At 38.7% G+C, this 22560-nt stretch overlaps 1 protein-coding gene across 5 annotated transcripts in view; it reads left to right on the top strand.

Moving 5' to 3' along the window:
* AMOT (angiomotin) overlaps positions 1-17492 on the top strand; it is a 76565-nt gene extending 59073 nt beyond the window's left edge. For all 5 annotated transcript variants that reach the window (XM_066356311.1, XM_066356310.1, XM_066356309.1 and 2 more), the window contains 6 exons: positions 1948-2097; positions 2833-3023; positions 10125-10247; positions 11224-11453; positions 12778-13407; positions 13774-17492. In XM_066356311.1, the coding sequence (XP_066212408.1) occupies positions 1948-2097; positions 2833-3023; positions 10125-10247; positions 11224-11453; positions 12778-13407; positions 13774-13871 (1422 nt within the window). In that variant the 3' untranslated portion in view covers positions 13872-17492. The remainder of the gene's footprint in view (positions 1-1947; positions 2098-2832; positions 3024-10124; positions 10248-11223; positions 11454-12777; positions 13408-13773) is intronic.
* The last annotated feature ends 5068 nt before the right edge of the window (positions 17493-22560 follow it).

Raw genomic sequence — 22560 nt, 5'->3', positions numbered from 1 at the left:
TCTGATATCTAAAGGTCTTCCTTGCCCTAGAAATAAGCATGTATCCAATGAAAGGAAGGTTTAAGTTTATTGAAATAAAGAGAATGATGATTTGTGCTTGATTTTTTTTTTTCCTTAGGAAAAAGTCTAATGGATAAAAACATACAGATTTTTCAACTAGTCCCATCTGGTTTATAAGGTTAGATTGAACTAGACTTTGGAAGAAAAGAAAAGATCAAGAAAGTATAGCAAAAAAATTTAAAGGTTTTATTTTCTCAGTCACCTAGGCAAAACATACCACAAGTCTGATAGGGATATATATTTTTTCCTACCTGGAGAAAGTTCCAACAGTTCCAATTTGGGGAGAGGGCAGTTATAAGACCAGAGTTTTTCCGCTAGCACATGCCATTGGTGTCTGAGTGGACATTCTAGATATTAGTGAACTGTACTCACTGCCGTTAAGGAATTACCTGGTTTCTGCAATGGGAAAGTCAGGTTATGCTGGTTTGGCCCCAGATACATGGGTATGGGCAATGCTGGTAGAGTGGGTAGCCTCTTACCTTGAAACTGTCTGTATAGGTAGCTCAAGGGCTTAGGAACTTAGCTGAATTCTTGAATTTCCTTTTGACCAAGTTATCAGTAATGTTTTCAGATTTAAGTTTAATGGTAAAAGTATTTCTATCCTCAGCTTCCATGAAAATGACAAAGACAATTAGGAACACTTTCTGCTTTATAAAGAGTCCATGGGTTAATTTTATTAGCAAGAAAGGCATTCCACAAGTGGTAATAGAAAGCATAATCTGCTCATTTACTAACAAACTGGAAAGGATGTACTTTCTCCTATTTCTTAGTTGATGAGGGTATGTATACCTTTGTTAAAGGGAGTTTCTCCACATTACTTCAATCCCAGGGATGCAGGATTTGGCTTGTAAGTTGTGAGGGTACAAGAATTTAAATTCCTAGTCCTAGTCTACTTCTACCTTTGCTTTTGGATATGGCTCATAGACTTTCAGAGAGAAAGAGGCATGTTTGACTTATTTAGTCTTAGAATTGAGCCAGACCTGTGGTGGCACAGTGGATAAAGCGTTGACCTGGAACACTGAGGTGTCACTGGTTCAAAAACCCTGGGCTTATCTGGTCAAGGCATATATAGGAGTTGATGGTTTCTGTTCCTCCCCCCTTTCTCTCTCTCTCTCTCTCTCTCTCTCTCTCTCTCTCTCTCTCATTCTAACTCTCTCCCCTCTCTAAAATGAATAAATAAAAATTTAGAAAAAAAAAAGAATTGATTCATTAGTTTGAGTCTTTAGAGGTCTTTAAGGTCCCACAAGAAAAGTTGAGAGATTACAGTCCATTATTATCAACTCAGGCTCATGGGAGAGGCAGCAATTGCAAATAATCTCTGTTCTTTTAATAAAAGGTAATTACCAGAACTTTTGGCTTCTAAAAGACAATTACGGATTTCTTGTACCTTCATCAGTTAACTACCCTTCTCTCACTTGGAGAGGAGATAGCTACATAGGGGGTGAGGGGCTTCCTTTCCATGTCAAAGTAAAATTTTCTCCATGATGAGCCCTCACTTTTTTTTTTTTTTTTAGCATTTCTCTATTATAGTGATCAAAGTAAGATATACTTTCCCCCAGAATATTCCAGTTCAGAGTAAGGAAGAATAGAGGTGAAGACATGTAAATGGGAATCTTAAGAACTTCCCATTTACTATTAGATTTAGAGATGAGGAAAGAGGAAGAGATTAAAAAGAAGCTCCTAATTCCTGTCCCATGTTTCATTCTGTGTATGATAAATACAAGGCAGCATGATACTCATCACGAAGAACCTTCTCGCAATTCACTCTTCTTTTTAGAGCTGGACGAGAATAAATATAAACAGAAGTCTGACCTGGCAGTGAGGGGTGCATGGCTGATCTTGTTCTCTTTTCTTCTACCTTGCAACTGTCTCAACCTGGTTTTTCAGCTGAAGAAGAAGCAGGTGTATGTAGATAAGGTGGAGAAGATGCAGCAGGCCCTTGTACAGCTTCAGGCAGCATGTGAAAAACGTGAGCAGCTGGAGCATCGTCTCCGGACACGACTGGAGAGAGAACTGGAATCCCTCAGAATTCAACAGGTTTGGAGAACTTAAGGAAAATGAGTATTCCTGATTGCTTATTTTTCCCTTGGTGTTTGACATGAAGACAAAAAACACACTCATGGTCATCTTTAGGATTTTTTCCCCACTTGATCTTACTCCAGAGTGCCTTCTACTTGTAAAGACAAAGCCTGCTTACTTAGCTTCTTATCCCAGCAAAACCCCTAATGTCTATTATCTTTTTATTTTTCACATGAACCCTAGAAACTGTAGAGCCAACAATAAATGAAGATACAAATAAACTCTTGATCATTTTAGAATTAGAAATGGTTTTTAGACTCATCTGGCCATTACCTTCCTCATTTTTAGATGAAAGAAAACCAAACCCCAGAAAATGTTGCATGACTCACTGAAAGTCAAATAACAAGTTAGGGGAAAGGTAAAGAATAAATCCTATATTTGTAATTCTCATTTTTATCATGTACCATGCAGGTAGGGATGGTGGTTTATAAAACATTGATCCACTTTCTGAGCAGCATGACAATTTGATGTGTCAGGCTCCTTTTCTGATTAAGGGAGTCTCATATTCAAGCCCTAGATAGACAGTCCTGTGGTGTTAGGAGGAAATCAGAATTCCCTTTGCTTTAGAATCAGAATCCATACTGAAGTGGCTTGGGCAGCAATCCTTTCCAAATATAGGGGCAATTCAAATGGGACTTGGCCACTATGCTTGTTCTCCTACTAATCAGGAGGTCTTGGCATTTCCTCCAACAGCGGCAGGGCAACTCTCAACCCACTAACGTTTCGGAATACAGTGCTGCTGCACTGATGGAGCTCCTTCGTGAGAAGGAGGAGAGGATCCTGGCCCTGGAAGCTGATATGACTAAGTGGGAACAGAAGTATTTAGAGGAGAACGTGATGAGACATTTTGCTCTGGATGCTGCTGCAACTGTAGCTGCTCAGAGGTAAGTACTTGGCTGGTAGAGTCATTACTTGAAGGACATGGGGGTGGGGGAAGAACAGAAAAGTGACTAAATAATAGATTTCCAGTGTATTCTTCTGTAATGTTCTGCCACCCCCCCTTAGTTTCTGCTTCAGTGTGTTTTCTTTCATCTGGCTATGCAGGGACGAAAGGACTGAGGGCAGAGGGTCAGAGATTTGAAAATAATAGTTACTTTTATAAGCTTATTGGAATCATAGTTCAGCTTTTCTCAGGAACCAGAACAATCACACATGGAATCAACTGAATGTTTGCACACCTACTTCTTCAGAGCCACAGTTTCTCTCAGCCACATGTGTAGATTTCTTTGTTTAGCCCCCTAACTGAAGTGAAAGGTTCTCCAAAGAAATGCCACTCAGAAATTAAATGTCACTCAGGAGTGGCTGCTGCCATTTGATAGCTCTGGCTCATGTAAGGTATGCCAAAGGCTATGCTTAACATGAATCCATCCCTGCCCTTTGAGAAGGTCTATATTTGAAGGCTGTATTATCTGTGTCCATGAGTCCATCACATGTAAGCAGTTACATTCTATTTGATAAGGGAAAGAAAGTGGCAGGAGGATTTCAAAAATGTTTTTTGATTATTCCCCTTTTCCACATTATAAGTGCTAATTATTGATCTTTGGAAAAACCAATATTCTCATCCAGTTTTTCTGGCTCTCTTCTATTCATAATCATCATTGGGGAAAGAATGAAATGACAAAAACTCAATTCAAATCATGAGATGACATGGGTTGTAGAGATATAGACAGAGCCTTGGTCTACAGTTGGGTAATTAAGGTGAGCTGTAACATATTCCACCCAGCTAAGTCTCTGTCCAAAAAGTTATTAAGAGCCACAGTGTTGTTTTTAACATTCTAAACATGGTAAGCTGGAAGAGTCTGGAAGTACTTGCTAGACTTTGAGCTGGATGTGTGTGGAAGGGGCATTTAATACATTTAGTTCTGAGTCTTTCTCATGCCAAATCAGAGGGAGGTCGGTGCTTGAGAAGTGGACTGGTGGTTTGTAAACCTATTCCCAATTTTCCAGGAAGACATCTTACATTTCTCTGACATGCTCTGCCTGTCTACAGATATCCCCTATAAATCTTAAATAGAATAAAATTGCCAGTGTCTTGATTTTGAGTTCCTCATGGGCTTAACTTACTATTTTTTTGTTTTCTGAGAACAGTGTGCTCTTTACACACCAGTGTCGTGACAGAGTGCACAGAAACCCCAACTATGCTAGAAGATTGTCGAGAAGTTTGTAGGTAGATTAGAAGCAGAATTCATTCTAAATTCAGCTCATTGTTCCCAAAAAAAAACACACGTTCAGAATTTATTCAGGAAATCTTAATACTGTAAAGGAGATGCAAAGTAATTTTGTTGTCTTTGAGCACAAACAGAAAGATATGGCTCATGATGTCATGCAGTGTAAAAAAAAAAATGTTGGAAAGCCAGGGTTCTTGGTATTGGGAAGTTCACTGCTGAAACTAACTTCAGAATAAGACTTCAGGTCAAGATGCAGGAAAGTGAGAAAGTTGTTAATGAGGTCTGATATGAAGAAATGACTACCCTTTCGTCCTTCCTGGAAAGTTTTGAGTATTGAGTGAAATCCCATTCAAATGGATTTCTTTCCAGAATCTGTTGGTTCCACAAGGTAAATTTAATTTAAATTGAATTCCTTTAAATCCCCAGGTAGAAAGTTTTCAGTAAAATAGACATGCTAATCATTTCTATTATTTTTTTCCTTTTTATAGAATTTATTGGGATAAGGTTGCTTAATAAAATTATATAGGTTTCAAGTATACAATTCTATAGTACATCTGTTTCTGGGCGTTTTCTTTCATTTGGCTATGCAGGGACTGAATGACTGAGGGCAGAGGGTCAGGGATTTGCAAATGAAAGTTACTTCTAAACTTATTGGAATCTGTGTTAAGTCCCCATCCATCACCATTTATTCTCCCTTTACCTTCAAATTTCTGTAAAAAGAGAAATTTGGGCTAGGTGATTCCTTTAGACCATTTCATTTCTAGAATTACACTGTTTATAAAGATAGTGCCTCCTAACGCTCTGCTATAGAAAGTAGTTTCCTCCTCTTCCTTTTTTTTTTTTCTTTTTCTTTACAAGATTTCAAATTTGGAAGATAACATTCAGAAAACTTTGTTTCAGAACCTGTGGGCTCTTCTGCATTCTTCTCCAACATCTCTCACTATTTTTTTTTTCTGTCCAGAAATTTAACTCTCTTCCTCTAAGCCCTAAATATAGGTATTGACCAAGGTCTGCTCTTTGTTTCCCTTTGTGGTAAAAGCTTGATATAGTATTCTATTTCCTTGCAAAACAATTTTTAAGTGCCCAGTATATTGGGTGCAGATGGAAAGTGTTCAACATATATTTGAGTAAGGAAAGAAGGAAAGAAAGAAGAAAAAAGGAAAAATGGAAGAAAGGAACAATGAAAGAAAAGAAGGAGATGATTTTTAACTCTATATTTGAATTTCTTAAGTCAAGTGCCCCATTTTAATGCCCTCCTTGGTTTCTGTGTATTATGCTAGTATTCAAAACTTATATATTTCCATCATTATAGCTCACAGGTTGGATAATGTCCTAACACCCTGGTCGGCAAACTGCGGCTCACAAGGCACATGCGGCTCTTTGGCCCCTTGAGTGTGGCTCTTCCACAAAATACCACGTGTGGGCACTACCTCAATAAGGAATGTACCTACCTATATAGTTTAAGTTTAAAAAATTTGGCTCTCAAAAGAAATTTCAATCGTTCTACTGTTGATATTTGGCTCTGTTGACTAATGAGTTTGCTGATCACTGTCCTAACATGTTGTTTGGATGGTATTAATAGTAGTTGCCAAATTCTTTTCAATTATTGTTTAACTTATTTCCATATTAATTTTTCAATCATTTACATATTAAAAATGGTTTGATGAATGTTAGTTATTGTGTACAATTATGTAGCCACCATCACAATCAAGGCAGTGGTCACATTCTAAAGTGTCTTTCTGTTCAACTTGATACCTTTCTCTCAGGTCAGCTGCCAGGCAACTAATCTGCTTTTTGTCATAATTTTGTCTTTTTGAATGTCATATAAAAAAGTCATATGGTATTTATTCTTTTTGCTTAACTTCTTTGACTCAGCATGATTATTTTAAGATTGCTCAAAGTTGATGCATGAATCAATGGTTTATTCCTTTTTATTTCTGAGTAGTGCCCATGGTCTGGCTTTATCACAGTTGTTATCCATTCACTTGATGATGGATATTTGGATTGATTCCAGTGTTTGGCCTTTGTAAGTAATAAAATATAGGTTTTTAACATAAGAATAGACAACTATATTTCCTGAGATGAGAAAACATTTTAGGTGATCTATTTATACCCTTTCCAGCACTTTGATTCTATGAGGCACCTCTTGTCAAAGGGAAAGATGTCAGTGTAAGAAATCACATGGAGTACTTACTGTATATGGTACTCTTCTAAGCACTTTACAATTATTGCTCATCCTCACAATAATTCTTTCAGATAAGTACTATTATCCATTCTTCAGATAAGGAAACTGAGGCACAGTTTAAATAGTTTGCCCAAGATCACATATAGCTACTAAGAAGCAGAAGAACCAGGATTAAAATCTATATTTTTGACACCTTAACCACTATACTCTGCTGCATGCCAGATAGGGTGATTTCAAAGATGATGAAATAGGGATTATAACCAGTTCAAGAGTTAGTATTTGAGTCTTATTAGTCACTTAAAATATTATAAATAATTACATTAATAGGGCCTGTATTACAACTCCATATTATTGTGTCCCTAGAGATTCATCTCTAGATGCTTAATATAGATCAGGAGAATTATTAATAATTAGAAACTCAGTCCTAGCAGAACCGAGTGGGCAGTGCAGATTTTTACTTTCAGCTCACAAATGGTGAAATTATTTCTAAAGAGCAGCAAAGGGTTTTAAAAAGACCAACTGTGTAATTTATGAGTTTATATTTACTAAATCAGGTTGTTACCTTTCTTAGTGTCAAAGTTTAATTTTTATTTTGGGCAAAGTATAAATCTGGGAAAGAAGGGAGAAAAAGAAAGCAGGAGATAGAAGCTGGTCACACACATTACATGTGTCTACCTTCTTCATTGCAGGCCTTTCTCAGTTTCCATCCTTAGCTTTCTTCTCATTCTACATTCTGTCTTGTTTATCTTGCTCTCTACTCTAGCTGCAAATAGTAACTCTGGCATCTCTAAGATTATAGTTATAACTTTCAACAACTTGCTAGATATTGTTATATGGCTATTTATAAGACATTTCAATTCCACTGTAAGAAAAATCGAAACCCATTATAGTATTTTTTGGAGAAAAAAGTTATCCATGGTTTCCTATCTCAGAAAATGAGTAGTATTCCATTTCTTCTAATCATTTTAATTAGAAGCAACAAAGTTCTCATTCATTCTTCCCTCACCCTACCACAAATTTAAATAGTCTCCAAGTTCTAGTAGTTCTGCCTTCTATAGTTTGTTTCCATTCTCCTTGCCATTTCACTGGTTCTTGTTTTCATTATCTCTTGCTGAGATTATTACAATATAACCTTTCTGACTTGTCTGCCTGGGTCTAGTGTTATTGCTCCTCTAATCCTTCCATCACATTTCAGCAAGAGATAATGCTATCATCCTAACACACAGCTGGGATCATTGCATTCTCTTCAAAAATATAAGTATTTTCAGTGCCTATTGGAGTAAAGTCCAAACTCATTTCTGTAATTGTTAATTATTAACTTTTTGCCGCCTCTGAAAAGTTTCCTGCAGTCAGGGACTAGTCTTATCCATATCTAGCTACTCTCCAGCTTCCTAGAAACTTCAAACACAGCTCTGTACTCATAGTTGAGTTAACATATCACATAAACAAAATGATGTTACCTATGTGAAAACATGGGCTTTGAAGTTTAAAAGGCCGCTTCATGTTTTAATTAGGAGGTCATGGATGACATTCTAGAAAGCAATGTAAGTAATGTAATAGGGATAACTTTGTTGGAGAAAGGAAAGAGAGAGAAGATGACTGGAGATATTGCTGCCAGAAACTATTTACTTAAGAATTGGAGATGGGAGATGGCAAATTCAGGGATATAGGGTTTGGAATTTGCAGGTTTTGTTTTCAAACGAAGCATCTCTCTACTGTTGTGCTTAAGGATCATCTCACAGTATTGGAAGTTAGTAGGTTAAGTTACTCCAAACACTGTTCTTGCTTGCTTTTGCCTAAGCCATTGGCTTAGTAAGTAGACCATCTTCTAGAAAGAAGATTGATGTTGAAGGCCATCCTGGCAGCTCTGTAAGAATTCACTAAGTGCCCCACATTTTCAGGCTCTATTCCTGCAGAGATCACAGTTTCCATATCAATTAGCTTGCAAGGCTCTGAGTCCCCCAAATGGTCTTTTGTGCAATGATTGTGGCAATAAGCCAGCACTGGTTCCCCCAGTGACAAACCATATGTTCAAATTCCCAGTGTCCATAGATACCAAGCACTTTCCAGAGAGATCTGGCTCTGAATCCTCAGACATCACATTGGAATTCTGTACTGCAGGAATTGCCTCCAGGATTACACCAAGAGCTAGAATTCTTTCAAGTCATACTCTCTTGAATGTTATTCTTCTTCTACCTATACTTTTCTCTCCTAATAATAGATAACTTTGTCGAGTGTTTTTACTGTGTCTGGCACTATATGTTTTACATTCATACTTCAGTTTTATCCTCTAAAGTTCCCATGAGATATAAGTGATACAGGTACAATTGTTATCTCCATTTTGCATATGAGGAGACTAAGACTTGGAGCAGTTAACTGACTTCCTGAGCTCATAGAGTTTGTTAGTGGCAGTGTACTTGGGAAGGCTGGGACTTGACCCTTGTGCGGTCTATAGTGAGAACTATGCAGCACCACTTGTTCTTGGGTACTTCAGAACATGGGCCATTTTCAGTATGACTTGAAGCAAGTGAACTGCACTAGAGCAAGTGTAGAATTCTGAGATGCTAAAATATTTTTAATTTAGCAAATGATGAGAACCACTGTAGTCCTTCCCCTTCTTGCTCTCCAGTTATTTCCCTATTCTAATAAATTTTTTTCAGCCTTACATATAAGGCACAAGTGTTTTGGTGAATAGTCTTTTGAAGAAGCACACCAAAATTTCCCAACTTTAATACCAACTTTCTACCCTTTTATTCCACTGCCCCTGTACTCCCATCTGCACTGGTCACAATCTCTAAGCTAAGAGAACACAACTAGCTGCCAGCAGAATATACGCCTGGAGTTCTCCCACAGATCCACATTCTCATAGGAAATAAAATTAAACAGTGCCAGTTTATTGTTTTCCCAGCCTATTGTCTGATTTCCTTTAAGAGCAATATAATTACATCAATATTCTTCCTACTCTTTTTCTTTCTCTCCAAGTTACTCAAATAAGATCCAGGTTTCTTTATTCCCTTTTCTCTTTTCTCTACTGCTAGTTGTAAATGAACTAAAGAAAGATGTGTGACCTCACTTATCAACAGAATAAAACATTCCCATATATTTTTGACTTGTGCTATGTAGATATCAGCCTCGCCTATGAGCTAAAGCCTCTTCTTTCCCTCCTTTTCTTTCTTCTCTCTCTCTGTCTTCTTTTTCTTCTCTCTCTCTCTCTCTCTGCCTCTCTCTCTCTCTCTCTCTCTCTCTCTCTCTCTCTCTCTCTCTCTCACACACACACACACACACACACACACACACACACACACACACATATATTCTTTTCTCATTAATTAGTCTTTGAGTCAATGGCCTGAGACACTTTCAGATGGAACATGATGGTCCTTTATGCAGTTGGGAGTCTGGCAAGAGAATAGTCACTTAGCTGGGGGAGACTCAATGGTTTGGAACCAGAATGTTTCAGATACAGATTAGATAGGAGTCACGTGTCAGTGACTAAAACGCCCTGCTTCTCACTCAGCACACATGTCCTACCTGTTAACAGAAGTTTGTTTCTAGCACTCTGGTGTAGTTAATGCTATTCATTTTATTTTTCTGCCCCCCCCCATGATCGTTACTGTCATTTTCTTCCACAGAGACACAACAGTCATCAGCCATTCTCCTAACACCAGCTATGACACAGCTCTAGAAGCTCGCATCCAGAAAGAAGAGGAAGAAGTCTTGATGGCCAACAAGCGTTGCCTTGATATGGAGGGCAGGTAAAATGTTGACCTGGACCCTGGTGGATCTGAGAAGTTGGTGTGGAGACCAGATAGATCAACAGGGAAGGGCAAGCATCTTCATTCACAACTGGGAAGCCTGATAATGTAGCCTCCCCCATCCTACACCCCTGCCAGCCTTTTTCTTAGAATTTGAGATGACCTTTACCTTGATTATTCCTACACACTTTGGAATTCCAAATAGGGTTGCTTTCTCAATTGGCCTTGGTAATTGCTTTCCAGCTGATCTCTGCTAGAACTGAACTGTTGGTATTTGCACTCTGGGATATTTTTTCAAGCACTGCACCTTAACCCTGTTATACAGCAGAGTGCTCAGCAAAAGAACATCCACTCATGCTATATACCTGATGTATCTTATAAACTCATGATCATTTACTTTACTTATTACCTGAAAGTTGTGGCCCATTTATAGAAGGTCTCATTTTCTCATTGACTTCATTTCTGTTGAGTCAGATTCTTCACTACAGCACCCACTATATTATATATAGCCACCCTCCCTCTCATATATAGCCTTCTTTTTAGCAATGTTTTACTTTGGCTTTCTAAAATTTAAACAACTCCTGGATATTCTGCTGTATTCATTTGAGTGTGCATAAAAGTATCTTTAAAAATGTAGCAGCTCTGGCTGGGTAGCTCAGTTGATTCAAGGGTAGCCCCAATACACCAGGGTTGTAGAGTCATTCCCCAATCAGGGCACATACAGGAATCAACCAATGAATGCATAAATAAGTGAAAGTTGACTTTTCTCCTTCTCTTTCTTACTATCTCTTTGTTTCTTTCAAATCAATACAAAATAAATAAAAATTTTAAAATGTAATATACTGTTCCTTGTTTTACCATTAAAAAATAAGTAGACAACCTTTAGTCAGAGAGACAATGGAAGCTTAAGTCAATATAGGCAGTGAGAACAGAAGATGAACAAGGTCTATATATGTTCTTTGTCTTTGACTCCTAGGATTAAGACCCTGCATGCCCAGATTATTGAGAAGGATGCCATGATCAAAGTACTCCAGCAGCGTTCCCGGAAAGAGCCCAGTAAGACGGAACAGCTGTCATCTATGCGGCCAGCAAAGTCTCTGATGTCCATTTCCAATGCTGGATCTGGCTTGCTCTCCCACTCTTCCATGACTGGCACCCCCATCATGGAAGAGAAGCGGGATGACAAGAACTGGAAGGGGAGCCTAGGTAATAACAATAATTAAGAAAGATTAAAGTGAAATTCTTTATTAAAATTTTATTAATTTTAGAGAGAGAGGAAGGAGGGGGAGAGAGACAAGAACGTTGATCTGTTCTAGTATGTGCCCTGACTGGGAATCAAACCAGCAATCTCTGCCATTTTGGGATGAAGCTCTAACCAACTCAGCTATCTGGCCAGGGCTAAAGTAACATGTTTGAAGAGAGCCCTGACTTAGAAATGTGCCCACACACAAGGGAACAAAGCGATGGTCAGGATTTTAGAGAGGAAGATATTAACAGGTTGCTTTTTTGTCCTCCTGAGAGACTAGCTGCACATCAGGAGCTCCTCCATACTGTGAAGTCTCACTGATAGAATATTGGTTGAAGCCATGGCCTTAGAAGATAAGAATCCTGAGTTCTATTTGGATAGGAAGGAAAATAATTTGTTTCCTCTTAAAAATTCACTGATTTGCCCTTTACCATATAGGGCACTTTATCTGTATTCAAAGCTCATGCAGCTTTCATGCCATTAAAATTTTCAAAATTACAGCTTTTTCTGTGTTCTTTTCTCCCATAAAATTTGAGTACTTAGAGTTCTAGTTAAGCTAAATGGAGCTGGGTGGCAGGATTTTGTTACCAGAATGTTCTGAGATGGGAATAGAATGTACTTTTTCATTTTTTCCCTGTCCATTCCTTCCCCTCTAATCAAAACCCCAGAAGTATTTGGGATACCAAGAGGCACATTGTTAGAGCCTGAGGAAGCAAGCTGTGTATATTTTAATTTTAGCTCATTTTTGTTGCTTCTAATACCTTTCTTGGTTCTTTGACACTTGCAGTGTCCTTTAGACAGTCTAACAACTGTTAGACTTGGCACTTTGTGGACCACAGTCATGAGTAGAACCTTAGATCACACAATTATTATCACACTCAACTGTGACCACAGACTTCTTCTACCAATCCTTCCCAGCTGTCCAGTAATGGATGGTGTTGGTTATAAGTGGAAAAAAGTAGAAACATTCTGACAGCTCATTGGAAATCAATCACTATTGGAAAAATAAATCAAAACACATATCCAGAACACTTAAATGTTTAATGCAATGTGCTGGGGCTTAGAGAATGAAAACCAGAAGGGATCTACCAAGACTGAAAGTAACTTTTAGCCATGGTAAAAGGTGCCTGACAAACTGATTTATGGGTTTGCATGAGGACAAAGTAAAGAATTTAGACCCTTTCATATGTCTCCTGAACCTCCTACAAGAAAGAAGAGGTTAATGAGATGTCTATATTTGAATAAAGTATAGTTTTGTAACTTCTTTTCCTCTTTCCTTTGTAGGTGTTCTCTTGGGTGGAGACTACCGTGCAGAGTCTGCTCCTTCTACACCTTCACCTGTTCCACCCTCGACTCCCCTGCTCTCAGCTCACTCTAAGACAGGCAGCCGAGACTGCAGCACCCAAACAGAACGAGGAGCTGAACCAAACAAAACTGCAGCTGTTACTCCAGTCTCTCTTCCTACTACAGCTGCTGCCACCGCCATTACTGCCAATGCTGCCACCAACACCAGCACCATGGTGGCTGCGGCCGCTACCGTCCCATCTCCAGCAACTGCTGTTGCTGCTGCTCTTGCTGTTGCTGCTTCTCCAGCTGCTGCTGTTCAGATTCCAGCTGCTGCCTCTGTTGTTGCTGCTACTGTTGGTCCTGCTGCTGCTGCTGTTCAGGTTGCTCCACCGGCTCCTGCTCCGGGTCCAGCTCCAGCTCCAACTTCAGTTCCACCTCCAGCGGTGGCTCAGGCTTCTGCTCCGGCTCAGAGTCAGACACCAACTTCATCTCCAGCTGCAGCTTCTACTCCAATTCCAGTTCCACCTCCAGCTTTGGCTCAGGCCGAGGCTCCTGCAAATCCAGCTGCCACTTCTGGGCCACGGCGTTTGTCTATACCAAATTTGACCTGTAATCCAGATAAGACAGGTAATAATACTCCATACCAGGTAGCCTTTTGAGTCTGCCCTCAGTTATAGATTTAGTTTTCGGTACCTACTGTTTGGGCACAGTTGAACATTTGGAGGGAAAATTTTAATACTCTAAAGGGTGTTAAGAAGAACAGATAAGGGCAGAGAGTCTTTAAATTACTTATCTGACACCAGGATGGGGACAGGGATAAGTCAAGGCCTTTCTCTCAGTAGATGTAAATAAATGCTCAGGTGAACAAGGTTGGGTGGCAAGCAAGTCTCACTTGGCCATTGACATCGAAGGGGCTTTCAAAGCTGTCTGTTTATAGAAATTTGTGTTTTTACACTGTCCTTACATGTTTTCTAATCCCTTATTTCTATTTAGATGGTCCTGTTTTCCACTCCAGTACTCTGGAAAGAAAAGCTGCTGTTCAGATCCTGGGACAAGAGCCTGATGCAGAAATGGTGGAATATCTCATCTAAATGGCCTAATCAAGAGCTGCAATTTATCAGCAAGAATTCTTTTAATCACTTTTCCCTTTTGTCTTTCTTATTTGAGGGTGAGGACGAGGGTTGGGGGGAATGTTTTATAAAGGGACTTTTTATTGAAGCATTATAGTACCTACATAATACTATGTGAACTTTAGTCTATTTTGGTACACTTTAGAGTACCTTTAAAGACAAATTAATCGAAATGTGCTCTAAAGGTTATTGTTTGGAGTTTTAGAAATACTGGAACTGTTAATAGCTGGATATTCACCAATGTTTTTAATGTGCTTTAATTTGTTTAGCATTTCCATATTCCAGATCATTTTTTTACTGAAGAGCACAGTATGTTTAGAAGACAGTGTGTAACATGTAATTCCGAAGTGGGAAGCCAGAGAGAATTTGCGTGTGTGCTGTTTTGTCCAGTTACTATCTAGGTGGCATCCTGAGAGAGCTCTTGCTTCGGGCTTATGGAAAGGAATAGTAATAGCCATGGAAATTGGAGGAAAGGTAGGGAGTATTGGGATGTGGAAGGGGGCTGGAGCTAATTTTCCCTTCCAATTCCTAAGCTACCCCAAGCCAGGGGATTATTTTTATCTTCATTTCAGTGGTGCTTTGGAAGTAGATTCTTTTGGTTCCCTCTTGGAGGTTCATACATTCTTTTATATACTCTGAAGTAATTTATGCATTTGGGTAATTAATATATTGCTTCCAGCTGCTAGGAGAGTAAATTAGCTGATACTTCCAGAGGCCTTGATGGAGAGTTGCATGAGGTGCTTGCTGTCTATAGACCTTTGTGGTCTGTGTCTAGTCATGAACAGCTTGCTTGCCTTTCCTGAGACCAATCTGCTTTGTGTCTGTTTCTTCAGCATAAATTCACTGGCTGTGTCACCAGTCTCAAACCGCCAATCATTTGCAAAATGAGGAAGAATTTTTGGTGACAGGTTAAATGTTTTGAATTTCTGGTGACTACTTTGAAGTAACTCACTTTGTTTTCCCAAATTCTTAGGCGTATTTGACTACCACCTCCAAGGAAGTAGCATCAGAAGCCCAAAGTACTGTGCTGTAGTTGGGGAAGAGGTAGGCTGCAGCAGTGTCCTCAGCTACCTCTTCTCATGGCCAGTGATTCCATCTTAGAATACTTTTGGAGAGCAGCAGGAAGTGTACATGCAAGCAGGGACCAAGGAGGCCACAGCTCCAGGCTTTCCCTAAGGGGCTGCCTCCAGGGACACAGAAGGGCTGCCTATTGCCACAGGTCCCTGCTCTGTGTCATTTATCAACCTTTCATTAAGATGATAAATCCACAATGTCACTAATATCAGTTTTCAGGAGTATGGGGAAGGTGAGGGGAGTGGGGTGTTATGTAAGGGTGGGGGGTACACGTTTGGGGATGTATTAGTTAGGAACCAGATTAATAGAAAAGTAGCCCTGATATATTGCATTGTGAGGCATAGTGGCTGGAAGGAACTTGAGCAATACAATAACCCTGCCCTGTCATTTTGGTGATGAGGAATCTGAGACCTGGAATGTTTAAGTGACTTTTTCAAGATCACACAACACAGCTTTACACTCTGCCAAATGCCATGCTTGTTTCTGGAAACCCTTATATACAAAAAGATGCATTTTAATAAAAGGTATCTTCACAGTCCAGGGCATATGTATTTTTTAAAATGTCCCTGGCTTGAGTAGTTTTTCCAGGGTTCTGAGTTCCTATCTTGCCTCTCTTGCAGTGCCTTTTGCAAGGTTTTCTCTTTCCTGATTCTGATTTCAATATAGAGTCTCATGAAACATCTGCCCAAACAATTCAACCTCACTTATTCTCTTGTTATGACTATGGCTGTCTTGGATCATCTTGCAGGGTTCCTCTGTAAGTACAGGAATGGTATATTTAACAGTGTCTTTGTGTCACTGCTAATTACCTTCCAGAGGGATTATTTTAGTGAGAGGAGGGAAGAGATAAGAGTGAAAGTGATGTGATTTTTCAGCCAGTCTTGATATTTTCAATAATGAAGTAGTTATCCTACACATCAGTCCTCAGTTAAGTGAATCCCAAATAGAAATTAAAAGTATGTGTATTCATACTTCCCTGTAGTCATAGAGGGAAAAAAACTTAAGTAGTAAAAGTTTCAAGTAGCAACTTTTACAATTGCTACTCTCTATCTCAGTAAATAAACACAAAAATAAACCTTTAAATTATACCTTTCATGGTTATAATATATTTCCTGAGTTTTTGCTAGTTCTGGGAGCCATGGTTTTAATTACATTTTGTAAGGTGACAAATGTGATACATTCCACACTGTGTGGCAGCCATCTCTTTAGGCTCATGTGTTTTGAGGAAAGGCAAAAGTTCTTAGCTAAGTATTATTTTGAACTTTCCACAATATCTTGCACCCTAACACCAGAGGGGTTGCTTTTTTGCTCAGTTATTAATCCTAGGTAATTTGCTAAAATACAGTGTACGTCTAATCTAAGAGATGGTAGAAGTCCATATCAGTGTATTATGTTTACGAAGAATATAGATTAAGCCTTTTCAAAAGAACTCTTCATAGGTGTCATTTTTAAAATTCAGGTTTATGAGAGAAATCTCAAGTTAGCCACCTTTTCACAATTGTGTTGATGTAACATTTACAGGATCTTTCTGGACTCCTACCTATCTATGCATTTTACTGGCACCTCAGAACAGGAGGGTGACCTTGTTGTCTTAATGAGTACTGCATGGTAGTCTCTGGGGACCTTCTAAGTCAGTTGTACTTCCATGTCCCATGTACAGAAAAACTTCATTAGAACAAATTTCACTTGATATAAAATTCTTATTAACAATTCTTTAGTAAATAAAACTAGCTTGAGCTTTCTTATACGATCATGTATCTTGATTGTTGTTGTAATGAAGGATTTGTTTTCAGTGCTGCTTTTGAGCATCAGGATGAGAGGATAGCAGGAACCTGAAATACCAGCCATCATCTGCCATAGGGAACATACTGAGAGACCCACCACATTCTCTTTTCTCGTTTCACAGTTAAGTGTGTATAACAATTAGAAAACAAACACTTATTTTGCAAACTACTTTTTATGAAGACCCTAAACACTAATGTGCCAACTTAAAGTGTATACATATGCACTAACTTTCATAAATTATGTTCTCATATCTGTTAGCCATACAGTCTCCTGTTATCTCAATTGCTCATTCACATATGGAATGTGTTACTTTAAATGTGTGCATTCTTACTGAACATGCTTTCAAAGGAAGGCATCAGTTATGGGCTAATTGCCACCAATTTCAGCCCGGCATGATCCTTGGAATATATCTTCCAAGTGCCATCCATCATCAGTAAAACCAGTGTCAAAGTTTGTTTGTTTTTTTCTGATAGCAACGATGGGTTACATGAAGCCATCAAACCTCCTTGTAGCCTCCCTTGTGATTAATGGCATGTGTTTGTAAAATGGATAGTTGGGATTGGCAGATGGCTAGAGAAGAATCTCCTTTGGTTTGAAATGTATGTGGCTCCATAATGATTAAGTCCCCATTCTGTAATCAACTGAGCTAGTTCCAATAAAATTAAGCAGGTTTGAGTCCACTTTGTGCCTATCTTTTCACTGACAATAAAGTTAGCTATTTTAAAATGCTGTACTGTGTGGAAAATGCTTTGGTGTTTACCTGCCATGTTTTATTTGAGCTTGTACTGGTAATTACTTTCAAATTAGTATGCAGTGAAATTGCCTCTCAAAGGCAACTTGCCGTAGAATTTTGCATTTGCTTAAAGTATGGAATGTGATTATAAAGCATTAGACAACACCACTGGCCGCATGCTCTAATAGGCTTCTTTATATATTCAGGCAGCATATATTAAAAATTTTGCATCTTTTAATCTCTTGGTTCCAAGGGATAAAATTATGGCCACCCAAAGAAGAGATTTCATCATTTGGTTAGCATTTTGAAAGGCCCATTGATGTCCCCTTTTGTATCTTTGTTCTTATGCCAATTCATCATTTTTGATTGAGGGAGCTTGTTATTAAAAGCAAATCAATACCACAAACAAATTGTCTCTTTTCACTGAAAATATTAAGCTGCCTTTACACTGCCCTCCTTATGCCTCCTGTTTACCAATGAGTCCCAACTTGTCTGGGATGATAAGATCTCCACAGGCTTGGAGATTACACTTTCACAATGAATTAGGTTTCATGCGTATTGTGAAATAAACAGGAAGGGCGTATGGAATTTATTCTAAATTTTATTTTTTAAATTAAGTTTGGCTTCATTCCTCTTCATATTTATAATAAGCACTTTGAAAACTATACATGTGAAAGCCCGTTTCTTTTTTTCATGACAGAAGATGGTATTAAGTTAACCACACCTAACAAAGTTTCATGAAGCATTCCTTTCAGAACTATTTTATATTGTGCCCGGTTCTTAATGAACCAATTATTTGTGGGAATAAGCAAGTATTCCTTCAAAAGATCACACGATAGGAGCTTTTCTAGATATTATCCAGTATTATAACTGATTTGATTATGTGTGGTACCTCATCTCCCTTCCTTTAAGCCTTCCCTACAGTGTTAAATAATTTACACAGTGTATGAGTTACACAGTTGCAGAAATAAACACATGCTTCTCACCTTCTCCACCTCCATCATATCCTGCAGGAAATATTTTATTAGAGGAAAAAAAAGTATATATTATTTGGTCTTAGAACACTTTCTACATTTATTGGCAACACCCTGGTATTTGAAGACCGCTGAGTGACACTTTTCAAAAAGAAAAATGCCCTCTACTACCCCAGAATTTCATACCACATCACAAGTACTCCCCAGATGCACAAACTGGCCAAGTCCAGGGTATTTCTTTTGGCTCCCGTGTTTTTTTCACTTGCGTTTTTCTCTACTAATGGTTTCAGGCATGTGCGAGTTGTTGAATAACTACATATTACATGTTATTTTGTAAAAAGCCCTAAAGTTAAGACAGCCCATGATTCTAGTTTATTGGAGAAAACTGCACACAGTCACACACATGCACATACAATTTAAAATTCACTGTGATATATGAAATAGAAAATGTTTGAACAAGATAGAGAAGAAATACAAAGAAAACTGATTTTTGGAATGTCATAGGAGTATGAGGGAACTGAGTATGAGGATGTGTAGGTGTTAAAATGGTGAACTAAGGGATGGGGAGGAACATTCCCTGTGGAAGGAATAATATGCACAAAGACAATTTTATTATGTCAGACCTGCAATCACATGAAGACTATATGTTTCCAAGGTCAAAGGCCCTAGAAAACTACTCTGAATTTTAATATCCTCTTAATGGAAAATTCCAAACTCACTCAACTGGTAGAACATACTGGTTCAGAAGTCAAAAGAACATGGACCTCTACTCTTAAATCTGCTGCTAAGCAGCATTTACCCCTGGAAGAGTCCCTTAAGATCAAAGAGTTTTATCAATAAAATAAGGATAAATACTTATTCCCTCTAAATCTCATGGAGGGTGGATAAGAGAGCTTCACAAAGTGAGAATATAAAAGAATGTTAATCAAAAAAATAGGCTGAATCTGTAAAGATGAAATAGTTTAATTTTTTATTAAAGAAAACTTCAAACATACACAAAAACAGAATAGTGTAAGGCACGTCCATGGGTCCATTGTTGGGCTTCAACAATTATCAACTTACAATGCTTGGCCAATCTTGCTTCATTTATTGCTTCTACCCATCCACCCTATATTATTTTTAAGCACATCCCAGACATCATAGCATTTCATCCAAAAATATTTCAGTATTAATAAATATAAAATTTTTAATAATAAAAAATTTGAAGTGGTACTCCCAGAATCAAAATATATAACCCACGAACCAAACAAAATTGATAGCATGTTTGTGCTCTGGTGCTTACAAAGTGTTTACCTCCCTCCCTCCCTCCCTCCCTTCTTTCCTTCCTCCCTTCTTTCCTTCCTCCCTCCCTCCCTCCCTCCCTCCCTTCCTCCCTCCCTCCCTCCCTCCCTCCCTCCCTCCCTCCCTCCCTCTCTCCCTTCCTCCCTTCCTTCCTTTGTGAATTCACACTCCTGCTTTAAATAAAAACCTGTTGTCTCACAAATGGAAAGCTTCATTCTCCCACAATCCACATATCGAAAGGGAAGATGTTGTCTTTACAAGCTCTCCAGTGCAGGCTCCAAGCTATCCCTCCATCATTGGTCATCCAACTGTTTCTCATTTTCTCTCATCAACTGATTTGGCCACTATCCCAGACTTTTGGCCATTGGATTACAGTTTTCCTCTTCAGACCCAAATTACCCAGTCAGCATCCTGGTTTACCAAGTTCATTGACTTCTCCAACTCTACTGACCTCCACATCCACTCTACTTCAGCCTGCTGTGCTCATGGCTAACCCAGTCATGGTCATCATGTAGAACTGCTCCACCATGGAAATCACACAAACCGGTACCCCGCTTTTGGGCCACAGTCTCCAATCCTCCCAGTTATCCTACTCTGACCCTATTTGCACTTTGGTTTCTGAGATATCTCAAGTCCCTTGATGCCCCTTTTCCTCCTAGGCTTTTAACCCTGACCTACCTGATCTGAACTCATATTCAAAAACTTGAACCCTTAAATCATTCATATTCCTTCAAACTTCAGCCATTCACCACAAGCCAGAAACCCATGAATCATCTTTGACATCTCCTTCTCCCTTACAGTTGATCCCAGCAAAATAAATTGCAAAATCCATTTACTACTTTCTAACTCTATTGTGAACAACCTATTTTAAGTTAACATTTTCTTTCACCTGGACTATCTCAATAGCATATTTACCTATCTTGATCTGCCTCTAACTCATCCTACACTTTTATTATATTTATTCAGCAACAAATATAATTAATACTATGTCATTCTCCTGCTTAAAATCTTTCAAAAAATCCCCATTGCAATGAAAGTAAAATGGGACCACAATAAATAAAACAACTAACCTAAAGTTTTATAGTTGGGGATTTCATACTAAAAGATATTTTGAACTCTTATTATAGTACAATTATCATTCTTTGTTCTAAGTATCTTCTTTTCCTTATGCTTACAGGACACTATCAATATGGCATCATTATTCTCTCTGATATTCACCTAGAACAGTAATTTTTTATTATTATTCAGTGAAAGGAGAGGAGGCAGAGACATAGTCCCGCATGCATCCCAACAGATCCACCCAGCAAGCCCACTAGGGGGCGATGCTCTGCCCATCTGGGATGTTGCTCCATTGCTCAGCAACCAAGCTCTTCTTAACACCTGAGGCAGAGGCCATGGAGCCATCCTCAGTGCCTGGGGTGAACTTGCTTCAATTGAGCCGTGGCTGCAGGTGGGGAGGAGAGAGAGAGAGAGAGAGAGAGAGAGAGAAGACGGAGAGAGGTGGAGAAGCAGATGAGTGCTTCTGTGTGCCCTGACCAGAAATCAACCTGGGACATCCACACTCCGGGCTGACACTATACCACTGAGCCAACTGCCCAGGGCAAAACTCTAGTTCTTGAAGTCATATCCAAACTATCTGTAATGAAATCATAGCAAGTGTTTATTCAATGTGCACTCTCTTGCCTTGCTCTTAGAGAAACTTGTCCTGTAGTTTTAGGGTAAAAACCCTGAAATTGCATTCTAACCAGCTTCCCAGGAGTTTTTGATGCAGCTCATCCTGAGACTATATACTTTGAAAACCACTGACCAAAGATTTCCTGGCATTTGTTTTACTTCTTCTCCTCTCTTCAGTTCTGCTACCTAATAGACTCTCAACTGTCCACAGTTAAATTAGTAAATCCAGTTTAGACATTAACTATCACATACACCCTTACTTCAGTAGGCAGCCATTTTATTTTCTTCACTAACCCTTAAAATTTGTGGTGAAATAGCTGCCTATTCTCCCCAGATACAACTCCTTCTTTTCTCATCCAGATATGACTCTTAAGTGGTGGATTTACTGCTCTGATCCAACAAGACATGTTGTTGGTTACTTTTGTTATTGTTTTACATGGTAGTCCTTGAAACAACCACAACCATATTTATGAATTTGGCCAGCTCATTTATCTTCAATGACTGTTCTGTAATATGAGGTCACTGGATTATGATCTCTAATATCTCTTCTGGCTCTTACATTCCTTGATGCCATGGGACTAAATATTACCTCTGAGGTCAGAAATTCTTTCACATGGATCCAAAATTGGCTATGTGACACAGATAAAAGGTATTTTAAAATCTGAATATACTGAAAATATTATACAAAGCTAAGCTCTATTCATCAAGCTTCATTTTTTCCCCACTGGTTCTTCCCACATGTGACATTTTATTCTCCTGCCTTATATATACCTACTCCATTCTCCTACTACACATGTCATTTCCCAAAAAAGATATGTATGTCCACAAGAATAAATTTTCCCCCCAAATCAGAAGACATAAAAATAAAGGAAACCAGGACAGTTAACATTTCTTTTAAGGCATGAATCTATATGGTCATTTGCATTTATCCAGTTGTAAGGGTCTGAGTGGCATAAACAAGGGAAGGTAAAAGGGAAATAAGGAAGTTTTGTATCAGGTTGCATGGATGTCCAAAGAAAAATGGTGATTGTTGAGCCACCCTGATATCCATGGAACTAACTAGAGCTAGGAAAAGGGAAATAACATTGTCGCAACCTGCTACATGTTACAAATTAGTTGTGTGACAAAC

Source organism: Saccopteryx leptura, chromosome X (genome assembly GCF_036850995.1).
Source record: "Saccopteryx leptura isolate mSacLep1 chromosome X, mSacLep1_pri_phased_curated, whole genome shotgun sequence".
Lineage (NCBI taxonomy): Eukaryota > Metazoa > Chordata > Mammalia > Chiroptera > Emballonuridae > Saccopteryx > Saccopteryx leptura.
Note: the sequence above shows the minus strand (reverse complement) of the source record. Positions and strands in the feature narration are given on the sequence as shown.